At 43.3% G+C, this 26,084-nt stretch overlaps 1 protein-coding gene and 1 pseudogene across 3 annotated transcripts in view; both read right to left on the reverse strand.

Moving 5' to 3' along the window:
• DDC (dopa decarboxylase) overlaps positions 1 to 22,865 on the reverse strand; it is a 48,197-nt gene extending 25,332 nt beyond the window's left edge. Inside the window, exons 1-6 of one of the 2 annotated variants that reach the window (XM_083407818.1) lie at positions 22,691 to 22,865; positions 10,213 to 10,429; positions 7,702 to 7,815; positions 6,985 to 7,104; positions 3,600 to 3,734; positions 850 to 993 (exon numbers count right to left, since the gene is read on the reverse strand). In XM_083407818.1, the coding sequence (XP_083263944.1) occupies positions 850 to 993; positions 3,600 to 3,734; positions 6,985 to 7,104; positions 7,702 to 7,815; positions 10,213 to 10,413 (714 nt within the window). In that variant the 5' untranslated portion in view covers positions 10,414 to 10,429; positions 22,691 to 22,865. Of the gene's footprint in view, positions 1 to 849; positions 994 to 3,599; positions 3,735 to 6,984; positions 7,105 to 7,701; positions 7,816 to 10,212; positions 10,430 to 14,273; positions 14,342 to 22,690 lie in introns of those variants that run through there. The other variant, XM_083407819.1, reaches the window with a different exon arrangement.
• A 1,153-nt stretch (positions 22,866 to 24,018) lies between these two features.
• LOC310662322 (ubiquitin-conjugating enzyme E2 J2-like) lies at positions 24,019 to 24,965 on the reverse strand (annotated as a pseudogene). The gene is made up of 3 exons: positions 24,881 to 24,965; positions 24,225 to 24,808; positions 24,019 to 24,090 (listed from the first exon to the last, which is right to left on the reverse strand). The product of its transcript is annotated as a ubiquitin-conjugating enzyme E2 J2-like (transcript).
• Positions 24,966 to 26,084: the final 1,119 nt, after the last annotated feature.

A 26,084-nucleotide genomic window follows, 5' to 3' on the forward strand; every position in this document is an offset into this window, starting at 1 on the left:
AAGATTCTGGTTAGTGAGGAGAGAGTTTAACCATTCTATCAAATTAAACATTCAACGTTCAATTGTTTTTCATGACTGTTTTTCATGTGCTTTAGTGGTTCTTTATTTTTATCTGTAAGCTGCCTTGAGTGTCTGTCAGGGGGAAAAGTCAGCTATAAACATGCCAACAACAACAATAACCATGAATAGAAGTTTGGGAGCACTGAGAGCCACATCCTGGCTTAGTTAATGGGCACAAAAAGGGCCAGGGAGCAGCAACATGGCTGTGACCTCTCCAGGAGTCCACACTCCCAGTAGGCAGACCAGAGACTGATTTCAGTGGAAACAGCTAAATCCAAATTAAAGCTACAGCATCTTGGTGCCAATGTTCTCTTACTGCTAAATGCAGTAATGCACAAGCCTCAAGAAGGAGCTCGGGCTTTAGGCCTTATCACAAGAGATGAAGCTCAGCTATATTTCATTCTCCTGGTTGCCTTTCCTGTGACCTTGTGTGTGTGTGACCTTGAAACTCCTTTTATCCACAGCCAAAAGCGAAACTCCCCCCTGGGAGGGGGGAGGGGTTTTGATGCAGCATCTGTAGCAGCCAATGACTCTAACCCAATTTGTAATCCGTATTACAACATTGTAATCACATCAGGAGCAGGGACAGCAGGTTGGCTCTTGCAAATACAGCTGGCAACTTAGAGGGGGCCCCGAGCTTGCTCTTCTTCAAATGGCAGCTGCTGCTCTCCTTCTGGGTGCTGTTAAAGGCCCAGAGAAGCAGGCCAGTTCACAGGTTGGCAATCCCAGTTGTCTACTTATTCATTGGGCATTGCAGCCCTTAACAAACACTGAGCTATCAGCACTTACAAAGAATGGAATGAGGCCAGCAGCTTTATCTTGGTCTACGGCTTCCCTTAGGGCTGACCCACGTACAGCGAACGCCTCGTCTGTGGGGAGCTGCTTGATTTTAACTCCAGCGATCAAGCCATCCTTTTCAACCGATGAATGAGCCTGCAATGAAATGGGAGGAAATGTGTCTTAAAAACATATTTGCATACGAAGCTTAGTTTATTGAATTTACTTATTACTTCACAAAAGTGTTTGTTCTTATTGTTAAAAAAAATTAATTTAAAAAGGGAAGAGGCATCACAGACAAAACATGTTAAAGTTTAAACTTGAAGAACAAAACACCTCTTTTAAAAAGAAGACAGGCAAATAAATCCGAGTCTCAGTCTCCCATCTGCAGCATGTTAGTCATGTTTGCAACTTCGAAAGGTCTACTCTGAGTAAGATACAACCCCAAAATACTGGCCAAGCCATCTGGTATAGGCTAGTAACCACTAGCTGGAGATGCTCGGAGGAGGCGGCCTGAAAGGGGCAAGAGGATCTGCCTCAGATGGAGCAAAAACGTGACATGTGAGAAACTGGAGTTCAGACACACAAGCCCTTCCTCCAAATACTGTTAAGGATGCAACCATATTCAGAGAGAAAGAAAGCAATCCTGTTTATCATATTCCTGAATTCTCCTAAGCCATCTACCTTTGTTAAACCTGCTATTTACCCTTAGGTTGGATTTTCTGTCTCTCCTTTTGGATTACTGAGTCACCCAGTTATGAACTTAATGCAGACGGAGCTGTGAGCTCAGCAACAGGCTGCCTTAAAAGGTCAGAAACATCTTAAGGCAAATCCTTGTGCAGACAAAATAAAAATCCCCTGACCTTCAGCAGGCAAGTCGGACTGTCATCCCTTATTGAGGATCAGGCATTTACAATCCCAAGTTGGGGGGGGGGGGGCAGGTGCACTTGATTTCAAGCTGCGTGGCTGCCCAGGAGGAATTCAAAGAACAGGAGAAAAGCTTCATTGCATACATAACAGTCCTGATTTTGTGACCTTAAACCTTATATCCCCCCTTCATCAGCTTCTTTTTCTACAAGAAAAGAGTAGGTAATTTCACACGCTTGTTTAAAAGTATGCTTGTGCAAGGAGCCACTTCAAAAGCCAGTGTGTGGATGAAAATTGGTTGTAGCCAATTAAGTCCTACTCAGAGTAGACCCACTGAAATTAATGAACCTGAAATTAATGAAGTTTTTAACGTGTGATATTTTAGTGTATTTTTGGTTTCTATGGAAGCCGCCCAGAGTGGCTGGGGAGGCCCAGCCAGATGGGCGGGGTATAAATAATAAATTATTATTATTATTATTATTATTAACCTGTTAGCCACGTTCATTCATTTCAATAGGTCTATCAGAGTAGGACTAGTTTTCATACCATTCATTATATCACAACCCAACTTTTTTGGACCAGTGGACATATTCTGAGTGTTGAAGGAGTCAAAAAATGGCTGCCACTGGGGCATGGAATAACTCAATGTGACTACCATGCGAGAGGCATGACATGAAACAAAATTAGCACAGTCATGGTGAAGCTTTTCCCATAATTTTATTTCCATCCTAGAAAAGACTTAACCTGTGGAATTTCTGCCTATAATAGAGCTGTTGAAGGCATAAGAACCCTGTATTCAGAAGCCTGTATCCCCTTATTCTAAACCAAAGCCTAGGTTGGCACCTTGTTCCCATTTACCTGGGGGGTAAAGGTAAAGGTACCCCTGCCCGTACGGGCGAGTCTTGACAGACTCTAGGGTTGTGCGCTCATCTCACTCTATAGGCCGGGAGCCAGCGCTGTCCGCAGACACTTCCGGGTCACGTGGCCAGCGTGACAAGCTGCATCTGGCGAGCCAGCGCAGCACACGAAATGCTGTTTACCTTCCCGCTAGTAAGCGGTCCCTATTTATCTACTTGCACCAGCAGTGCTTTCGAACTGCTAGGTTGGCAGGCTCTGGGACTGAACGACGGGAGCACACCCCGCCGCGGGGATTCGAACCGCCGACCTTTCGATCGGCAAGCCCTAGGCACTGAGGCTTTTACCCACAGTGTCACCCGCGTCCCTGGGGGGTAAGACCCATTTAAATCAAAGAGAGCAAATTACGAATAGAGGTATAGAGGTGCATACTTGATTATACAGTGAATTGTTAACAGGTGTATGGTCTCCAACTCCTGTACAGGTGGAAGCATATCTAAGCCTCTTCACAGGTTTTCACATTTGCCTTTTGTGTGGAGCGGGGATTCTATCTGCAGAAAGCAACTTCAAAGGACTGCCTGGTCTCAGATGACCCACCATAGGAAAGGCCCGTTCTGGTTGCCAGGGGCAGGGAAGGAAGGGGAAACTATGGCGATTCCAAGGACTTATGGAAAATAAGACAGAAGCAGGAAAACCCCTTGAGGGAGAAACAACAGCCCTTTAGGACTCCAGTGATTCCCATTGCCAGGTGTCCAAATAACTCATTTATACAGCTCTGACTTCACACATCAGCGAAAACACAGGCAGGTGGGAGCAGCCATCACAGAAATCGCTTAAAAGGGTGCCTGTACTTTTTGCTTCATAACTTTATTTTTAAGAGGTACAAAACTATATATCTGTATATCTATATATCTATGTCTATACGAAAGCTCAGGGTCGAGGGCCGCTGCCTATGGATGCCGCTGAAGGTCTTTGCAGGCACTGTGGCAGCTGCAGGTGCTGGGCTGGTGATTCCTGCTCCAGAGTGTCTCCATACTCACTTGGTTCGAGGTATAAGCCACCAGCCGGCCAATGACGTCTCCCTGAGTCAGCGTTCTGTTTTCTGATTGTGCCCGCTGGATCGCTTTGGTTCTAGCTGCAAGCAGTGCAACCAAGGTAGCTTCACTGGCCGTGCCCTGCAGGGAAGGAGAGAGAGGCTCCGTTGGGCAGGACAAGCCAATGGAAAGCGAGTCAGGACAGTGGCAGAAGATCCACTGAGCTGAAGAGAACATGGTGAAGATTTAGGGTGCTGCAAGCCAGGGGAAAGGAAGCACAGCCGGAAGCACCTCATTAAACAGGCATTTCTTGTAGAAAGCAATTTATAAACCGAGGAAGCTTCCCTCTACGAGGCCAGAGCACAGGTCCACCTGGCTTAGTCTACACTGCCTGGCAGCAATGGCTCTCTGGGATTTCAGGCAGGGAGGCGCTCCAAGGCCTCCTGGGGGATGCCATCGTAGATGGAACCTGGGACCTTCTGCTTGTGCCTTTCTGACACAAAAACACACGTTCTTTTTCCACTATGGATTCTGCTCACCCTTGTGGTCTAGCAGCATTCAGAACAGCCTTGCACTCCACCCCCAGTCTCTGCTGAATGGCAGCAAGATTCCAGGAGGTTTCAGGCGCTCCCCCAGGGTTGCGTTTCTGTGGGGAAATCAAGGTGCAGCAGAGTCTGCTGTGTCTTAGAAATATGGCTTATTCACACTTTTAAACCTGAATTTACGGAGAGAGAGTTCACAGCATGTATGTCCCAAGAGGAACTTGTCCTTCCCAGCAGCCCAGTCGCCTGCTCCAGGCAGCCTGCATGAGGTTGTGCCCACTTCCTGCTCCTTCTCCCCCACATCCCTTTCTCCCCAAACCTCTGCTGGAAAAGGACACCCTCTTTTCCTGGGGTGACATCATGCTCCCTCTACACCTGGCAGAGCCTGGGGAAGTTAGGAGTGTTATTCCCAGCCCTTGCTAAATTCAGGAGCCTACTCTAACTCTGACCATCCGCTGAATGTAGAAATTATGGGGAGTCCGTCCCCACTCAAATTCACAACATTAGGAATTCCTTCTCTCTGAGGCAGACGTCTGGTTTCCTGACTGGTGCTCTGGTTTAGAGGGAAAGCACCCTCAGCCAGTTCCAGGAGGAGAAGGCCAGCAGGCATAGAGACAAGGAACACTTTAAATGTAGTTAAAGTTAAGCATTTTTGAACACTATTGATTTCAGAGGCCATTAAGCACTTGCTTAAATCCCTCCCATTGAAATCAGTGGGTCTTAGCTGTGTAATTATGGCTGGATCAGGCCTCTATAAAATGTCAGAGTGGAGAAACTGAGGCGCCCCCATTGAATGCGCTGCTGGGAAAGATGGTTTTTATGACACACATACTAAGTAAGCCGGCTATTATACTTTTTACTTCACAGCAAGCAAACAAAGGTTACCATGGTGAGCAGCCTCAAGAGGCGACAGAAGCATTGGTGAGTCAAACAGAGCCCCAAGCGGAAATTTCCTTTCGTCTTTGGATTTTTCAAGTGTCACCTTTGAGGCAGCAGGATAATTTCATATTGATTTGGTCCTTTAAGGGTAATTAAGCACCCATTTCCACAGGCCAATATTGCAATATTCATTTGATTGGCAGTCTAATATAAAGCCCATCTCCGCCATGTTCTTTCTTGTTTTTATCATTATTGATACAAAATGAGGCAAGAAGACCAACACTACAAATTGCTTCATCTCCACCAGCAGCACAGACACCACCCACTCTCAGTGCCCCCAAATTATAGTCCATCAAGAATTGTCAGCTTAAAAGGGCAGCATTTCCCATTGGCAAATAGACACAATTGCTCATTGATCCTCAGCACAAAACTGGGGCTATGGTGGGGTGAAGTAAAACAACATTTGCACCCTACATGTAAAAGCAATTCATCCTGACATTAGGCTTCAGCAGCTAGCAAGTGTTCAAGCAGTTATTCCAGATTTAACACTGTGGGATTGGGGGCAAGGTCTGTGCTGATCTGTACAGTTCTAGAATTCCAACTAGTCATTAAAAAGGGCAAAGTTATTACAACCAGTGCTATTTTTCTAGAAAAGGAGGTGCCAGAACTCACCGCAAACACCTCCCTTGTTCTATTATAATGTCAACGGCATTGAGTTTCAGCAGAAGAAAAGCCCTGATTACAACTGTTTATCCAAATAGCCAGAGTAGCATCTAAAACATTTTAACAATTGGCTCAGCTAAAAGAGGGATAAGTTCTTCTACAACAGGTTGCTCTTCCCTGAAGGAACAGGTGCATAGCTTGAGGATAACGCTGGTGCCATCGCAGGTGGCTTCAGGAACTAGGAGCGCTGATGCTCAGCTTCAGCAGGTGCACCATCTAGTGCCCCACCTGAGGAGAGAGAGCTTGGCTACAATCATCCACATTCTGGTAACTTCCTATTGTATTGTTGGTGTTTTACATGCGGCTATCCTTGAAAACCCCCTTCATGGATCACTGCCTTGCCGTGGCAAAGGGGCTTGAATAACTCAGAGAAGCTATGAGCTATGCCGTGCAGGGCCACCCAAGATGGACAGGTCATAGTAGAGAATTTTGACCGAACGTGATCCACCTGAAGCCACTCCAGTATCCCTGCCAAGAAAACTCCATGGACAAAGGCAACAGGCATATATAAAAGTGAGTTTGAACAAAATGCGGGAGGCAGTGGAAGACAGGAGTGCCTGGCATGCTTTGGTTCACGGGGTCACGAAGAGTCGGACACGACTGAACGACTAAACAACAACAACAAAATCCTTGAAACCAGTTTGGAAGCTGAACCTGGTACCAAATGTGGCAACCAGGGTACTGGTAGGGTGCCTCAGCATAACATCAATCTTGAACAATCTCCTGTCTTCTGGGCTCATTTTAAAGTCTCGATTCCTTTGCAACAACCATCCCTCTGAGGTACATTTCACCCACAACACTGTTGTTGTTTCATTGTCATTGAAAACACACATGCTTGCCTAGTATTTTGGAGAGGAAGGTTTATGAACTTTGTAAATTTGTGTCTAGTTGGTTTAATTGTGTGTGTTTTAATTTTGTTTGTTTTAGGTGTATGCCGCTCCACTAGGGACCTTCAGGTAAAAGGCAGGTTACATATACAAATCCATATTTCCATAGGACATTATCCCAACTAGGTTTTCACAGGGGTAACCAGGAGTTTCAGGGATGGTTCACACAGGCATAGTGTCTTCATTCCTCAGATATCAGATGATGACTTGAAAGCGTGATTGCATGTCTTCTGCACCTTTGTGGGGAACCATTAGGCCCATATAATATTCAGAAAAAAATCAAAGATACATATCGGTTTCAATCCAGCTTGAACAGAACATACACCATGCAGAAACTAAGACCACACACTTCCAGCTTACCTGGATTACGCCACCCCCCTCTCCATCCTTCTCGGCCAGAAATGATGGTGGCAAATTGATCATCTTCCCTAGCCAATCCAGCATGACTGTCTCCAGCTCTGTGCAAGCTGGGCTTGATGCCTAGAATAGAGAAATGTGGTAAAAAGAAACTACAGGAGTATGGAAGCTTCTCCTCAATATTTATACAAAGAGTTATAATACAGGAAACCCACAAATATAGCATCCCTGAGAGTTGGCCACACAATCTCTGCTTTAAAACTCTCACAAAGAGAAAGCCAGCACCTTCCAATGTAGTCTGTTCCACTGTCAAACAGCTCATGCCCTATCCTCTGGAGCAACAGAGAATGAATCTGCTCCATCATCTATATGACAGTCCTTTAAATGTTTGAAGATGGCTATTATATCACTTCTTAACCATCTTTTCTCCAGGCTAAACTCCTTCAATCTTAATCTGCGTGTTTTAAAATATTTCTAGATCCCTATATTAAAACAAAAACAAAAACCTGAAGTGGTTCACAACAATAAAACACAATAAAACACTTGGGTCTCCAGGCCATGGGTGCGGGAGGCATTGGTAGTGGGTGATAATTAGGAACACAAATAATTGGGTGTGTGGTTGGCATATGGACTGCAGGGTGAATTGCCTGCCTGGTGCAAAGGTCACGCATGTCGCCTGTCCCCTGGGTAGCTCAGCAGAGAGGGGTGGAACACACTTACCCATGTAAACCCAATACACCCTATGCCCCCAGAGAGCATGTCAGCCAGAAGAGCTGGGAAGGAGTTGGCCGTTGGGTAGTAGGCAAAGAAGTAGGGGCTGTGCCAGTGCGTCACCTGCCAGAAAGACCAGAAGCAGGCATACATCAGGAAAAGAAGCTGGAGTGAAGCATTGTTTTATTTATTAGATTTCTACGCCACCCTTCATCCAAGGATCACGGGCGCTTTACAGTTTAAAAACAAATAACAACAAACAGAACAATACCCCCTGAAAAACACAGGCCCTTGATTGTTTAATCAGCCAATAGCCTGGAAGAGGGAGGACCTCAGATGAAGATTACGGAGTCTGGGTTGGTTCAAATCTAAATCTAAATCTAAATCTAAATCATCTAAATCTATCTTATATTGCCTATAAATTTACTACTGACTATTGAGTTTATATGGACTATAGGGTGCTGGGTATCATAGCTCTGTGAGAAGTAAACTACAGTTTCCATTATCCTTTGGGGGAAGTCATATGCTACAAATATATGCTGTGGTAAAGGTAAAGGGACCCATGACCATTAAGTCCAGTTGCGGACGACTCTGGGGTTGCGACGCTCATCTCCAAAAATCCATCCCTCCAGGTGCTGCAAATACATCCTTTCTTTATCTCAGTTTGAAACCAGAAATGCAAAACAAACCCTACAAATTGCTATATGAAGTGCATTTGGTGCTTCTGGGGAGAAGATCTTCAGTCTGATATTTGAACGAAAAGGGCAGTTATTACAAAGAAATCCAGGAAATGTCAAGGGCTTGAGAAATGGAGACGCTGACCACAGACCCCTGTGAGGAGACTGATGCTTTGGGTGAGGCAGCAGAAGCTCTTTATCTTGATCAGCCTGTGCAATAATACTTAAGCCAGTGACACATTCTGAAGAGATTAATCAAATGTGACCCTCCTTCAGGCTATTTGCAGGATGAAGCAAAAGAGAACAGTCTGCAAAGAGGCGGATTATGGAGAAAGTCAAAGGGACAATCACTTTCACACTCATTGGCTCTGACACCAGCTCAGCAAAGGTGGCATTTTCTATATTGGAGTTGGGGGAGAGAGGCTGGGTTTGTGACTGCTGACCCTCCCGTTCCTTAATTTACCTGCTTTCCATTCACTGAAGATCATATCTAGTAGTGGATGATTTATGGATTTCCCAGGGCACTCTGACATGACTTGCAGTCTCTACGCTGCCTTTTTCTGGTACTGGATCGCAAAATTGGAGTATGACAGATTTCATGTGCTGAGGCAATTTCTACAGATATGGAAGAGCCATTCTCATATGGACAAGTCACTACTGATCAGAATTATTGCCTCAAGAACTTTGTTACAGCTATTTATAAATTAATTCATATTGGACTTGTCCACACCTGAACATTATTTGTTAATCCACTTTCCCCCCTTCAAATTAGACCGAAGTAGTCCACACTTACATGTATTTGATGTTTTTTGTCATTGTTGCATGTGAATGGTTTAATTTATTTTACCCAACATTCCCCCCTTCTCCCCCTGAATTTTATTACGAAGATGGCCATGTAGCCATTTTCTTAATTTGTCAACAAAACTGGATGTAAGAGGACACCTGTTTGGAGAAACATTAAGAGGCCCACATTTCCTGCATTGGTAGCACCATAGTGACCTAGAGATTAGTTGCATTGGATAAAGTCCCGCTGCACAGAATAAAAACATTCTGGATCTTCAAAGCCTTTGGAAACCTTTATATTGTGATTTGTATTCTGCCATGTCTAGGTTCCAGACATTTTCCTAATGAAAAGCGGGGCATTCTGGGATCAAATCAGAAACCGGGATGGCTTTTGTAAATCTGGGCCTGTTCCTGGAAAATAGGGACACTTGAAGAGTCTGTGATTTGTTGATACCATTAGGCTGATTGAGGACCAACAGGTCATGTGCATGGATAGCGATGCACACACCTTGGGCGTTCTCTTGTTTTTAAATTCCCAGCCCAGGAAGTGTGCAAAAGCACAGAGTCAGGCAATTGTAAATACTCAGCACTCTATTTGCTTGTGTAGTTTTCTGGTTTGGGATACATCTGAGGGAACTACACACATACATATACATATACATATACATATACATATACAGCTACAGTCTACCATTCAGGATCATGCCAGATATAGTCATGAGCATAGCTGGAAAGGAAGTTAAAGCATTGGGGAAGTAGTGAATTTGGAAAGGGAAGTAACAGAGAGTGACAACTGATCCACCCAACCAAAACCACCACAGCTAATTGTCTGAGGCTCCAGGTGGAGTGGTTCGTGGCCTGATTACTCCCAATTTAACAGATTGTCCCTGTGTTGGGAAAACTCAAATTTACAGCAGGAAAGCATCGGGACTGCTGTTGTCTGAGGCTGATGACACATGTACTACACAAATTAAATAGGATGCAAACAGCTGTAAACACACAGTAAACCTCCCATATAGACAAGCCCATTCTTTAAAGCTCATCTGCAGTTTGATCTTACCCCAGGCATAATGATCTTTTCAACATCTTTAAGGATATCTTCAAATCTCTCAGGTTCTTGAGGAGCAGAATCTGGGATGTGAGGCCTCAGGTACCCGGGCTCCACATCAGGATAGACCCGTCTTTTCTCTATCGTCTCCAGGTAATCTGCAATATAGTCCACCATTTCTTTTCCTCTTTTTCGGAACTCTGTGGCATCCATGTCAAAATTTCAGACTCTAAAAGAAACAAATTGGCATTTTTAAAAATTGCCCACCTGGAATTGGGCAATTTTCCTCATAAGTGAAGTCTGATGCATACAAAAATCAGGGTGTCAACTACTGTACTGAAAAATAGAACAACAAAAATGATCCCAGGGCAGAGCCTGGAATCAAAAGGAATGGAGTCAGAAATGTGAAAGCTTTTAGGGAAATTTCCAAAGGAAAAACCGGGGAGAGGGGTTGAATTAAAAAATATTCAGTGCAATATAATCTCATTCAAAACAACAAGTTGTATACTTTTTAAAGTAATGCTGTCCCCCCCCCAAAATAGTATTGTCAATCATACTGCTGCAATAGTTCTTGATCAAGATTCTAGTGCTCAGCATTCATTCACTCAGAAGTAAATCCTGCCCTGTTCCAGTTTTACTGCACAAAGTTACATGCAATGCCCCCCCCCCGAATACCCCGAAACGGAATCCTAGAGACAGCTACCTCCTTCACTCAGTTCTGGGGCTTTAAAGAAATGGGTTGCTTGCTATATCTAGATGATACACAGGAAGATAACTTAATTACAAATTTACTATTATTTTATTTACAATTACAATTTACTATTATTTTATTTATTATCCATTATTATATAATAGTTACCCAATATTATATAATAGGTAAAGGTAAAGGGACCCCTGACCATTAGGTCCAGTCGTGGCCGACTCTGGGGTTGCGGCGCTTATCTCGCTTTATTGGCTGAGGGAGCCGGTGTACAGCTTCCAGGTCATGTGGCCAGCAGGACTAAGCCACTTCTGGCGAACCAGAGCAGCGCACGGAAACGCTGTTTACCTTCCCGCCGGAGCGGTACCTATTTATCTACTTGCACTTTGATGTGCTTTCGAACTGCTAGGTTGGCAGGAGCAGTGACCGAGCAATGGGAGCTCACCCCGTCGCGGGGATTCAAACCGCTGACCTTATGATCGGCAAGCCCTAGGCTCTGTGGTTTAACCCACAGTGCCACCTGCCTCCCAGTTATTATGTAATAAAAAGGTAAAGGTACCCCTGCCCGTACGGGCCAGTCTTGACAGACTCTAGGGTTGTGCACCCATCTCACTCAAAGAGGCAGGGGGGCCAGCGCTGTCCAAAGACACTTCCGGGTCAGGTGGCCAGCGTGACAAGCTGCATCTGGCGAGCCAGAGCTGCACATGGAAACGCCGTTTACCTTCCCGCTAGTAAGCGGTCCCTATTTATCTACTTGCACCCGAGAGTGCTTTCGAACTGCTAGGTTGGCAGGCGCTGGGACCGAACAGCGGGAGCGCACCCCGCCGCGGGGATTTGAACCGCCGACCTTTCGATCGGCAAGCCCTAGGTGCTGAGGCTTTTACCCACAGCGCCACCCGCGTCCCTTATGTAATAGTTATCCACTATTATCCATTTGTTAAATCAGATAACTCTTTTAGATTGTGAGTGGTTACACACACACACACACACACACACACACACACTTTATTTATTCATTTATTTAATAAAATTTATATAATGTTTGATTGGAAAAAGCACACACCTCAAGGCAGTTTACAAAAAAAATTAAACAGTAAATGTATGGGCAAAAAGAATTTTAAAATAACCATTTAAAATATTTAAAAAAATTAAAATCAGCAATAAACTAAAAGCAAAGTAAAACACAAATCAGTCTTCTACCTATCTGGGTAGGTTGTTCTAAACAATAATGTTTTTAGCTGGCACCATAATATCAAAAGGCAGGGAGTTCCAAAGCACAGATGCTGCAACACTTAAAAGTTGATTTCTTGCGCACGTAGAATGGGTATAATGTGGCACATGTAATAGCTGAAAAGGGCTATTGCTGTGCTGGAGTTCTCTGGCTTTAAATCTCACCGAATCCTGGAACTGTTCCTGCAACGAGGGCATTGTGAGTTTTGCAGAGGAAGTGGAGTAAATTGGGGTAAAGCCCTTTGGACTTTTATGAATTAGTGGTATATAAACAAACGAACTAAACTTTGGGGCATCTGTTGGACTTAAACACCTATGCACAATCAGCCTGTCTAGATGTGTAAATAAAGCTTGTATCACAAAATACCAATAAGTCTTCAGTGACCTCCTTTCAAAGGAACCTTTCAAAGGAACTGGGCTACATGATGTGGAAGAAGGGGCCTTTGGCCTGAGTCGTAAGAAGTCTAAGTGAAACCATCAATTGGGTCAACTATCCCGTCTCTGGGGCCAGCTAGAAATGTATTAAAATGCTAGAAGTGTACAAGGTACTGAATAGTCATTTCAGTCTCATCCTTTAGAAAGTTAAGAACAAGACTAACTAGCCAAGTATTCAATGCAATTCAAGATTGCATTGAATGTATATATGAAAGTTAAAAATCATCTTGAAAACAACATGGCTAACACAAAGTACACTGAAAGGTCTAATGGAAAAAACGTATCTACTTTTGCTTTAGATGTGTTTAACCTTATACAAAGAGAGAAACTGAAATGGAGTAAATATCTTTATTTAGAGTATCGAAATGTGTCTGGAAACCCTATTAACATTAATATGAAAGAAAACTTACAAAAGATAGCTCCATAGGTACTTGATTCTCCTAAAATTAAAGCATGCCTATTTTTCTGCAGCATGATAATTCTTGGTGATCTCATCTACTGTCTGGACATCTCATGTGCTTTTATTGACATTCTTTGGAAGCAAATTTTGGAAATATTGAAAGATAAGGCAGGTGCTCCTGAAATATAGTGTTACTGGAATATTTAGCTGATTCTATGGCATGTGAAAATCCTGAATTAGGAGTTTGCTTACTAACAACTGCAAAAATATGAGCGGCTTTTTATTGGAAATAACTGAGACATAATCACATTTAAACAAATGGTAAAAAAAACCCAGTCTGGACTGTATCTGACTGAGCTACTGTAACAGAAGAGAGCCAAAGAACAGACACACTGGGACAGATTTGCTGGGGAATTAATTTCATTTACTATGCATCAAAAGAGTAAATTTCAAGATCAAATACAAGTTTATGCATTATTTTCCCCTTTGAAATCAATAACTATACTACATAATTATCTTATTTGTTTTTAATGATATAATACAATTTAACAAAATCATTTAAAATAACTGGTGGGTTTATGCCCCACATACTAATAAAGTTTGCTGAAACTCCCCCCCCCCATAATTTTTATTATTTTTTTCAAATATCTTAAACACAATACAGCTTAACAATAGCATTCTCCTTAAAATCTATATCTTATCCGAATTAACTTCCCTCCACCCCTCTTCTGGCTTATAGACATTTATAGACTGTATATAAAGTAAACCCACTTAAGTAAGTTTGCTGAAACTTTGTATTTGTCATTTTCATTTAAATAGGGATGGGTTCTGCTTCAGTTACTATAGAATGGATCCTTTAAGATCTGTTGCTTATTTCTAAGAATTAAGTGCCTGTTTTAGCCACTTCATTGACTGTCAGTGCAGCTAACCAGTATACATGCTTTAATATAGAGACTGAGTTACATGAACAGTATTTGTATTTTGATCCCAAAATATTATGCTGAAGACACGTGTTTGCAATAGCAGTTTCATGTAATGCATATAGGATCAGCACCTTTCAATTCTATTTTGTCATATTACGCAACCTCAAAGAGACATGTGCATGCCAAGTGTATAAAAAAACAGCATGACAATTTTGACATGTTAATAAAAAAAAATTGAATGTGTATCTGCACACACATGCATGTGTGCCATTTATTCTCTCTCCTGACTATTTCAGTAAAGTCCTGGGATAGTGTACAATTAAATGGTGCATTAAGGTGCCATTTCTATACTATTTAAGCTTAGAAAGTTAGGACTTTTACTTACTGTTGGTGAGATTTTGTCCTCTCTCTCTCTCTCTCTCTTGCCCGTCTGCTTTCTTTGTGACAGTTATAAAGACCAGAGGATGCAGTTGCTAGTTTATATCTACAGTATCCACTTTCCATGAGCCAATCAGAAGATAGTGCTTTGCATTTTAACATTCTGCATGTCACACACCCCTCCCTCTCTGCATCCATTCATTCACAAACGCTACTTTAAATATCTTTAGAAAACACTGCTAAATGCAGTACAGTATTCACCCTAAATATATCAAGAAGATTTCATTACTATTGAAGCCACTACAGCAATTTTTATTTACACATCCGTGCCACAATTGCTGAAGTAAACATTTGGCACTGACAGAGTTTTGTTACAGTATGTCTAGAATATGCCTCTCCGAGCTTTGTTGGGTACACATCAGTGAAAGGCCAACCTGTGTACACACGATTAGGGCATGCAGTGAGCTTTAGGAGAGCTGCTTTTAATACATGTGTGTGGAAGAACTGAAAGCAACCAGCCAACAACGGTCATACAACCCTCAACTCGAAAAAGCATTGTTGAAATACATTGTGGACATGTTTTCTCTATTATTTATAGGGTTACAAATTTCAGTTAACTTGCTTTATCACTGGCACAGAGGAGGGGGTAGGCTTGGCTGGATTATGCCTGAAATAATCACTTCAAGGTTTACTTAAGGATGCTTATCAAGTACTTTGACCTGCAAGATAGCTAGTGCTGTGAAAATTGTCAGGTGGAGATTAAGAAAACTATGGAGAGGCAGCATGGTGTAGTGGACAGAGTGATGGGCTGCCAGGATTCTTGGATGTGCAGACATGTGCATAAATTGTATGGTGTGTATGTGCTAGCAGATCTTGCAGCTTGGGTGAATTAGATTAGAATAATCACTTACAATTTCTGTTGTCTCTGGAGTTCAAAGGCTTTATTCATGCAGGAACTATTTACAGGATGAGCAGAGAAGTGTGAGAGAAAATAGCAGATATCTTATCTCAACAAGTTGGGAGAGAGCAACAAAATGGACCAGCTTTTAAGGGTTGAGTTGATTTTGACAGAGAGCTGCAATCAACATCCTTCTTAAATTGTGGTGCCCAGAAGTAGACACAAGACTCCATGTGTGGTCTGACCAAGGCAGAATAGAGTACAGTGGTACCTCGGGTTACATACGCTTCAGGTTACATACGCTTCAGGTTACAGACTCTGCTAACCCAGAAATAGTACCTCGGGCTAAGAACTTTGCTTCAAGATGAGAACAGAAATCGTGCCCCGGCGGCAGTGGGAGGCCTATTAGCTAAAGTGGTGCTTCAGGTTAAGAACAGTTTCAGGTTAAGAACGGACCTCCAGAACGAATTAAGTACTTAACCCGAGGTACCACTGTACTACTATTATTTCTCTTGACCTGAACACTATATTTCTGTTGATGCAGCCTAGAATAGCATTTTTAAAATAAAAAAAGATTTGCTGCTACATCACACTGTGGACGCATGTTCAGCTTGTGGTCTACTAATACTCCTAGATTCATTTCACATGGACTACTGGCAAGCCAGGTGTCTCCCATATTATATTTGTGTAGCTGGTTCTTCCTGCCTAAGTGTAGAACCTGACATTTGGCCCTACTGAAATTCAATCTATTAAGGTCATCTTGAATCCCAAGTCTGTCTCCTGCGGCATCAGCTCCCCCTCCCAGTTTGGTGTCATATGCAAATTTGATGAGCACCCCTTCAATTCCTTCATCCAAGTTGTTTATAAAGACATTGACCAACAACCCCACTTGTAACTTTCCCCCCAGGATGAGGAGGAGCCATTAGTTGGGCACTCTTTGGGTTCAGTCAGTCAATTAGCTACAAATCCACATAACAGTTACCTCACTCAGCCCACATTTGCAAGAATATCATGGGAAACACTTTCAAAAGCCTTACTGAAATCAAGATACACAATGTCCACAGCATTCTCCTGATCCACCAAGCTTGTAACTTTCTACCGGGTATATCTATATCTATCTATATATCTATCTAAGGTGGGTCTTAGTAATCAGCCTCCTTTTCTAAGTGTTCAAAGACCAGCTGTTTAATTATCTGTTTGAGGACCTTTCCTGGTATCAACATCAAGATGACCAGTCCCCTTTTCTTTTTTGGGGGGTCTGTGGGGGTCTCATTTACCCATGGTCAACCTTCCAAGGGCTGCTTGTTGAAGTGCAACAGTGAGCATGGCCTCTCTTTTTCAAAGGATAAATGTGGAGTCTTAGAGGACCACAGAAATGCATTTCGGCATCACAGCGTTGTAGCAGGGACCTGTAGGAGCAGTTAGCTTTTAAAAATTACATTCTAATTTTTAAAACTAAATAAAACTTGGAAACTTTTTTTTGGAGGGGCTCAAACTGCAGGCTACAGTTACACCCATAATTATAAAACATTAGAAAATATTGTCAGCTCTAGGCTTCCAGCTGTGATATTTTGTTTTGTGTTCTATGTTTTTTGGAATGCCAAGTGAGTCTATGAAGTATTTTACAGAACAATATAATTTAAAAGCATTATATGTTTTAACAAGACTATAAAGGTTGCTGCATAGATTATGTAATTTATATTGTGCTATAGTTTGGTCTAAACCACTGAGCCTAGGGCTTGCTGATCAGAAGGTCAGCGGTTTGAATCCCCGCGACGGGGTGAGCTCCCGTTGCTCGGTCCCTGCTCCTGCCAACCTAGCAGTTCGAAAGCACATCAAAGTGCAAGTAGATCAATAGGTACCGCTCCAGCGGGAAGGTAAATGGCGTTTCTGTGCGCTGCTTGGGTTTGCCAGAAGCGGCTTAGTCATGCTGGCCACATGACCCGGAAGCTGTCTGCGGACAAATGCCAGCTCCCTCGGCCTATAGAGTGAGATGAGCACCGCAACCCCAGAGTCGTCCGCGACTGGACCTAACGGTCAGGGGTACCTTTACCTTTACTTTATGCTTTGGTATAAATGTATATGTATTCTAATGATTTTGCAGGTATCTCAGTTCAGTCATTTACTGTTGCTCTCAAGCTCCTATATGGCAATGGAAGCATAAGTTTGGGGCATCATTTTGGATGCCATCTTGAACTGTGGGCTTCCAGTTCCATAATCAGTTTGTGAGTGGTGATGTTCAGATTAATCATTGTTAACTTAGTCTGGATAAGTGGCTTTCCCTTATTACGGTAATTCTTCTTTTTCTGTAATGAAAACGCACGCACACGCGCACACACACACACACAATTTTAATTTGGAATTGGTGACAGAATTACATTTACTTTCAACAAAGTCATCCCTCTTTTGATGTGATCCCAGTTGATCTAATTTTAGATTACCTGTTAAGTGAGAAAACAAAAGAGGAAATTGGGTCCCCTGAGCTAAGCTCATGTATGTATAATAAAGGCAGAAATCCTTTTTCATGTGGTAAAAAGACCAAAAAGAAAATTCAGATTTAACGTACTCAACAGTTGGATCTGTTGAGGATCATAGACTTTTCAGAGTGAATAAACTACAAATAAATCTGAAAGTGTTCCCGCAAAGGGGAGGCGCTTCAGGCAGGGGGCACTTTCCTTCCCCACTAACCAAGACCTGGATAGAATGAAGCTAGAAATGTGTAAGCCCCATTCATTCATTCATTCATTCATTCATTTTACTGCCCTTCTTCCGAAGATCACAGGATGGTTTAGAGTATAAAAACATAAAATAACAATAACATTAAAAAACGCAATGAAACAGTAACTCCGATTCAGTGATTGCGACTGGGGGATTCAGAGTGGGAGGCTCTGGTGTGTGTATAAAATAGCAGTGCAATTAAGGTGAATGCACAGGGAAGTGTATGAGAAGAACTGAGGTAAATGTTAGGGAGGAATGAGCTTAGAACGTGGGCGAATGAATGAGTGGTGAATGAAGGAGAACGTGAAAGGGAGTCTGAATGTTGGGGTGAGACACACGAGAGTGGAGTCGGGGGGTGAGAGATGGTGGTGGACGTGATTTGGCAGAGCCCATAATTTTGTACAGGATCACTATTATAGTAGCCGTTTTTGTGTATCCGATAAAGTAACATATAAGATAAAGAAAAGCTGAAACCACACACACAAAACCTTTGCTTATTATTTCTGTTTGCTAAATTAATTGCATTATACCACATGCCTCATATTTGGTTATGCTGGGGTGGGATATTCAGATAAATGTTATCTGTGGTGGCAGAAGGAATACAGGGGAATTATTGACATGGCCGTCCAAAACCTAGCTCAGAGCTGCACAAGTTGCTCAGAGTGGGGGGGGGGGGGCAGGGGAGAGCCAGAGGACCTCAGGGTGGGGCAGGTGGGGGGGGGGTGCTGGCACAACAGGCACCAACTCAGTTCAGATCATTTTGGGCCTGATCTAACCCAATTCAGACCTGGAATCAAAAACAAAATTCAGAAAACCAAATCTTTAGTTCTCCCACTGATTTGCCTCCCCAGAAGTGAGGCAAGTTCACCCTATTTTTTTTTTTAAAAATGTGGTACTGTAGTTATATTTTCCCCTTCATGAATCACTGCCTTGCCATGGTGAAGGGGCTTGAATAACTCAGAGAAGCTATGAGCTATGCTGTGCAGGGCCACCCAAGACACGACTAAATGACTAAACAACAAAGTTATATTTTGAAATACAGAGCAGACAGCTAGCCACTTAAGATTCAGGCAAAAAACACATCAGGGAGAAAACAGGATTATAAAAGGAATCTTGACAAGTAAAAATCATGCTGAAAATCCCAGCTGAGTACATGTAATTTCCAACAAGCGTGTTAAGGGAAACATTGCTAAATTATTAAATGTTTTTTGTTTGGTTTTTTTACCTTAGCTGTTAGAATTGAAGAAGGGATAGTAGATGGATACCAACATTAAATATACATTTCCTAGAGGAATGAAAGAATACTGAAACCATACTGGATCATGCCTGGAGAAGAGACGCGAGTGCAGAATAGGAAAGAAGCAAAAACAAATCAAGAATGAAGCGTACAACAGAGCAGAAACTGAATTTTGGAAGAAACATTTCAAATAACAGCCAGAGAGAGAGAAAATATCCCAGATGTGTGATGTACTTTCAAGAGCTGTGCACCAATTCTGGACACATCCCAGATCCTGCATCACAAGAACATAATAGACCATGCGGTCCAGCATCCTGGTCTCCCAACCAGGTACCTGGTGAACCTGGGGAGCAGAACATGAGCACAAGAGCAACTCTCCCCCGCTCAATATTTCCAGGGACTGGTCTTCATTGCCGCCTCCAACTGCAGAAGCAGAGCATAGTCATTCTGGCTAGCAGCCATCGAGAGGCCTCTCCTCCTCCATGAATTTGCCTAATCCTCTTTTGAGGCCATCCAAGTTGGTGGTCATCACTGCAAGCTCCACTGTTTGACTGTTTGCATGAAGAAGCATTTTCTTTTGTCTGCCCTAAATCCTAAATTGAGCTGGTTTTGATGAGAACCAATAAACTGAGTCTGAATCCTGGCAAGATGGAGGCACTTTGGGTGAGTGGTTCCCGTGTCTGAGAAATTGGCCAGTTGCCTGCCCTAGATGGAGGCTGCACTCTCCCTGAAGGAGCTTCTGAGGGTGCATCTGGATCCAACTTGCTCGCTTGATGTCCAAGTAGCCTCGGCAGCTAGGAGTGCCTTTTATCAGCTTTGGCTGGTACGACAGCAACACCCATTCCTAGACCAGGATAATTCGATCACAGTAATCCAGTCACTGGTTACTTCAAGACTTGAATACACTCTGTGTGGCGATTCCCTTGCACTTGGTAGCATAACTTGCAACACACTGCAGCATAACAGCTGAGAGGAGCATATTACACCATTGTTCAGAGATCTGCAATGACTGCAACTGGTTACTGGGCCAATTTCAAGGTGTTGCTATTACTATATAAAGCTCTTCAAAACTTTGGACCAGTCTAACTGAAGGGTCACCTTATCCCTAAATGTCCACACCACCACTTCAATCTGCAGGACGGGCACTTTCACATTTGCTACATAATGTCTGTTCCACTTCTGCAAAGAATTGATCCTTCCATAGTGCAAGGTAATCTTGGGTTAAACAGAGAATGAAATTCAGGCGCGCGCACACACACACACACACACACACACACACACACCACTCTCTCACTGGTTGCCACAAAATGAATAAATAAATAGAGTGGCCTTCCTTCACTTTGGGCTGCTGCCTGAGTGAGGGAAGGCGTCCTTCGATCAGCCGGGGGCGCAGGGCAGGAGGCTTCATCTCCCCATCTCTGCTGCTCTGCTGCACAGCACACACCGGCTCCCTGGAGGCAGGCAGGCTCAGAACAGGCAGGTCAGCGGCCCTGAGCGATTTCCCGGGTGAGTCTCTCTCTCTGTGTGTCCTCTTGCGCATCCGTTTTAAAGAGGGGTGTCCTCACTCCACACGATTTCACTTACGCATGCAGGGTAACCCCCATGCATGTGGGGGGAAGCCTGTGGAAGGATGCTCAAGAGTGACATGAGTCAACTTATAGGCCATATGCACAATGCTCACTTGCCCTGCATTGCTCAGCCTCTAATAAATGTAGCCCATATCTGAATTCTACAGCATTATGTAAGAGCAGCTTCGTTAGCATATTTAAAGGTTTGGGCCTCTAGGACTATATATGGCAGATTTGCCAAAGTTTCCTTTAATGACAGGCAGTGTCCTTGCAACCACTAAAGAGCTTGTAACAGTCCAGATTTTATCAAGGGGTCAGAGAACACAAAATTTATATAAGGCAATTTCCTAGTTGATCCTTAAGAGACAGTTCTAAATAACTTTCTTGAGAGGTCTAATAAATCTATTGCTCAACAGGTAACAACATATCTGAATGTTCTAGTATCTTTCAGACCTCCTGGCTTGCTACCTGTAATCATAAATAATTGGTGGCTGTGATGTGTACTTTACTACAATCATTCAGCCATTAAATAAACATTTTATTTAGTTGGTTGATAAAGAAAGGTAAATGTAGCAGACATTGTAATGCCACCAAGCTTAGATGTTAACTACCAGTAAGACTGACAGAAATGGCATGTGTCTTTTGAGCTAAGGTTTAATTTAAAGATTATTTGGTCAACAGAAATCTGTATGTTTGTTGCACAAGAATATGCCAATATGCTTCTTCCTGCAACCTCACTTACTTACAAGCCGACTTGTGTGATTTTGTGATAGCTTGGGCTATAAGAAATGCCAGGCCTTTGTTTCCTTTTTCCCATTCTCTGGGTGAATAAAGCAGGCCATCTTTATTTATAACACTGCCATGTTTGCTTCTGTGTGTTATCATACCCCTGCACAGACAGAGGAACTGGAAGAAATTTACTGTAAACTTACAAGAAGTAGAGACAGTTGTTATTAATCAAAGAACATGTGATTTATTCTTGAAACAATTTTTTTTAAAAGCAGGTACCATTTCATTAATTTGACTTCCAATCATCAAGCCCAAGAGGCTTGGTGGTTTAGACCACAGTGCCACCCGCTCCCCAAAACCAATGTGATGCATATGAATATAGTATCCTTTAGAACTTGTGCATGACTGTTACACAAGCTTTCCGTGAAAATCCCATATGTTTGTAACAGCAAGGCACCAAAATGGCAAGAATGTGTATTTAGTTATTTTTCAGCCCACCTTTCCTTCAAGGAGTGCTGTGCAGCATACATGGTTCTTTAAAAACGCAAGCTTAAAATGCACCATCATGCTGTGTCTTTATCAGAATACTACAAAAATCAATGCATACCAAAAGGCTCCCACTTTATTCTTAGACTCAGAGAAGTTTAAACAGAAATCAGTAGGCATTATAAATAAATGCTCCAGCGATTTAATGCTCTTAGTTATAGACAAGGCCACCCAAGAGGAACGGAGAATGGAACTAGAGATTGCGAATTGGATAAGAGTTTAAAGGGACAGGTAGACGATAGAGTTTGGCAAAATAATATCACAGACATTGAAGAAATTTCAAGATAAGGTCAGTGCTTATAAAGCCAGGAAGTTCAGCCATGATAACTCGGAGTCCAATGTATACGCGTGGTGCAGTCAAGGCATTCAGATTAAGAAAAAGTGTCATGGAGGGATGAAAGCCCGGGTATATCCAATATTGCACTGGGGCATTCAGTGTACGTTATACATTTGTTATATACAGAGTTGTGTTTGACAAGAAAGCAGGCAGGCAAACAGGATTGATCACAAATATATGGATCATTTAAATCATTCCAAAGATTTGATTTTAAAAAGGCAAACATGTTCAAGAAAGCAGCATTTATTAAACACGCTCTGATCATGCAAAACAGTAGCCTTGAAAACATGGTATCAGCTACTTGATTACAACAGTGCAGAGTTTACACTTTTCAAAAGCCTGGTACAAAGGTTAAGATTCCCAGTCCTGTAACACATTCGTTTTTACTTACTTTTTCCTTTCAACTTTCAGGTGTTTTGAATAAAGTAGATAGCACCATGCAGAGTCCTGGAGCCACAAACAAGCCGATTCAAGAAAATAAGATTTTCAGGGGGCAGTAAGACCAAGCTGTTTTACTCTATCAGTCTCATCCACAAGGAAGCACACCAATCATTAACCTCTGCCACCTGCAGAAACTCCTCCCCCCACCCACCCACATTCTCCCATTCCTTCAAACCATTTGATCTGCTGTGCCTACAAGAAACTTGGCTTATAGATGCAAATGATATTCAACTTCAAAGTTTAAAATAGTGGTTCTTCCAGCTTTTAAACACATGTACAAATGGGTATGGCAGGGAAGGTCAGGCCTCCCACCTTTCTAGGGATAAGCAAATAGACATAAAAGATAGCAGGCACCCAACAGATAATGAATATATTCAGACAGTATTAGCAAATATTCCTAATATTAATCCAGTTAGCTGCTTAAATGTCTACATGTCTCCTATATCTACAAACCACCATGTTAAGCAGGTCTGGTGTGATTTCTAATTAGCGTTACAATATAGAACATCAAGGAACTATTTCCAATGCAGACGTACTGCTGTGGGGGCATTTAATACCCAAACTGATGAAAATAACGTGGAGATGAGTAAAAATCCCCCCTCACTTCACTATCTTAATCTTTCCTTTTTAAAAAAAGAGAAATCGCTCTTTGTGAAGAAAACATCTTTCACCCCGGGTGCAGGACACACGTTGCTTTATCAAGTGTGCCCCTTTTTAAAAAATGCTGAACATCTTGGCCTAAGAGTAGACCGAGGTCTTCAACAGCCGAGCACCAGCACATGAAGTGAGGGCAGATGGGGCTGGGCATTTGGAAAAGAGGGGCAGGCAGCTCAACTACTCCTCTGCCCTCCCCCTCTGCGTTTCCTCTACAAGCCGCTTCACCCAACAGGAAGGTCCAAGGTGTGAGGGGCAGCCTAAGGAGTCCACAAAGACCAAAAGGCGGAGGGAGAGAATGCAGAGGTCAATGGGCAAATTCAGAGGCTTATGCACCCCCCCCCCCCGGCATGTCATGGGAACCCCCTGGTGTCTCCAAAATGTGCAAATCCAAGTGAATACTGAAAAAGAGCTGAAGAATTCCAGAACTGATCCTGAGGTAAGTAAAAACAAGGCAACAAGGCCATTTTGCGGGGAGGGAGGGAGAGATAGGCAGGAACCTTTTTCCTCTTGGCCAGCTAGCCTGTTTTTAAAAAACAGGAATCCCACCTGAGACGCAGCTCATTTCTTCTCCTCCTCTGTCCCAAATTGCATTTACCCCTCCCTGCACCCCCAAAACTAAACTCATGGGCCAAACTTTTCTTTTTGACTGTCCTGTACATTGCTGTATTTGTCCCAGAGTTGGGAATAAGATACCTAGGGAATCCCATATGCTTTTGTTTTGTTTTCCTGCAGCTACCACTAATTTTGGTCTTAGACCCGGGAAGGGTGCCCCTCCTCCTGTGCTCTGCTCCTCTGAGCATCCTTTCCCATGCGGCCCCAAAGCTAACTGTAACAAACGAGTTCGCCCAAGCGCCACCCAGGAGTCCATGGTTCCGACTGGCCTGCTGGAGGCCGGGGTGGATGTTGGCAGCAGCCAAGGGGATGTGCCCATTGAGGAGGGGTAGCCTGTTCTGGAGGTGGTGAGTTTCCCCACTGGGGAGGGTTGGGGGCCGGTTGTAGAGATCTTTTGTGCCTTCGGTTTCTGCTTGATCTCCTCCACCACATCAGGGAACGATTCACAGGAGTCTTTGCCTTTGACGTTCTGCAACGCAAGCTGCCTTTTTGTGAACTCTGACATTTCTATACTGCCCAGAGTGGGACCTTTTTCAACCATAAAACTAAGAAGGCCTGTTAAGATGCTTGAGACTGACCACGCTGGGTCCCTCCTGTCCGGGTGGAAGTCGGTGATTTAAAGACATATCCTTGTATTGCATTTAAATCTTCCGTTCGGTGTTATCATATAAATACTAGGAGGTTTGAAATTCTCTGGGGAAGATTAATTTCCTGTGATAATAGTCACCTTCATGCAGTGTTGTCAAGGCGCTGTTTGCCCCACGCTCCTGGCTGCATACCGTAAGGTCGCAAATATAAGCTGCACTTTTCACAGTTGGAATTTGGGGGGAAAGTGAGGCTTATATTCAGGCCAATATGGTATATAAAGCACTGGGTCTTTTTTTAATGCGCAGGTAGTCCTGTTTGAGCCTCTGGGTGGCTGTTGTGGGTGCTTGCTTATTACTATTTCTGCCCATCTCTCCCTGCGCATCCTTGGGGCGGGACAAAGGGACAAGGAGGGGAGCCAGCGCTGGAATCGGCCCCTCAGGCTGGGCAACTCGCTGGGGGGGTCCCTCAGGCACTCTTCCTGCCGCCCCCACCGCTGCTGCCCAGCCCTCCTAAGATTGTTATTTTAGATTAGGATAATACTAATGTCCCTGTTAGATCTTTGCAGGATAGATTCATCAACAAAAATGGGCACTTTATTGTATTTGCTGGTATTTATTCAATGTAAAAACTGATCAGGGAAAAAAGATCTTGGGGTCATGGCTCTGTGAAAATGTTTACCCACTGAACTGCGAAAGAGGAAAAATTGGTGTTGGGAATTGTTAGGCATAAAAAAATAAAACTGCCCCTATGCATCATGTATGGTGCAACTACATAAGAATAAACTATTATTATTATTATTATTATTATTATTATTATTATTATTATATCTATACCCCGCCTTTTACCCTGACAGGACAAATGAGATGTACAGTTCTAGTGACTGCACCTCAAAAAGAAAATTGTAGAGCTGGTAAAAGCTCAGAAAGGGGCAACCAAAACAAAGGAGGGAGTGGGGCAACTCCCCTATGAAGCATAGAGTTGGAAGGGGCCTGAGGATCATCTAGTCCATGGGTAGGCAACCTAAGGCCCGTGGGCTGGATTCGGCCCAATCACCTTCTCAATCCGGCCTGCAGATGGTCTGGGAACCGGTGTGTTTTTACATGAGTAGAATGAGTCCTTTTATTTAAAATGCATCTCTGGGTTATTTGTGGGGCATAGGAATTCGTTCTTTCTTTTTCCAAAATATAGTCTGCCCCCCCCCCACAAGGCCTGAGGGACAGTGGACTGGCCCCCTGCTGAAAATGTTTGCTGACCCCTGATCTAGTCCAACCCCTTCCAATGCAGGAATATGCAGTTGTCCAATACAATGGCACCTCAGGATGCAAACGGGATCCGTTCCAGAGCCCCGTTCGCATCCTGAAGCGAATGCAACCTGCGACTGCGCATCTGTGCGGGTCGCAATTTGCTGCTTCTGCGCATGCGCATGATGTCTTTTTGACTGTTTGTGCATGCATGAGCGATGAAACCCAGAAGTAACAGGTTCCGTT

This window comes from Podarcis tiliguerta (genome assembly GCF_965153285.1).
Source record: "Podarcis tiliguerta genome assembly, chromosome: 13".
Lineage (NCBI taxonomy): Eukaryota > Metazoa > Chordata > Lepidosauria > Squamata > Lacertidae > Podarcis > Podarcis tiliguerta.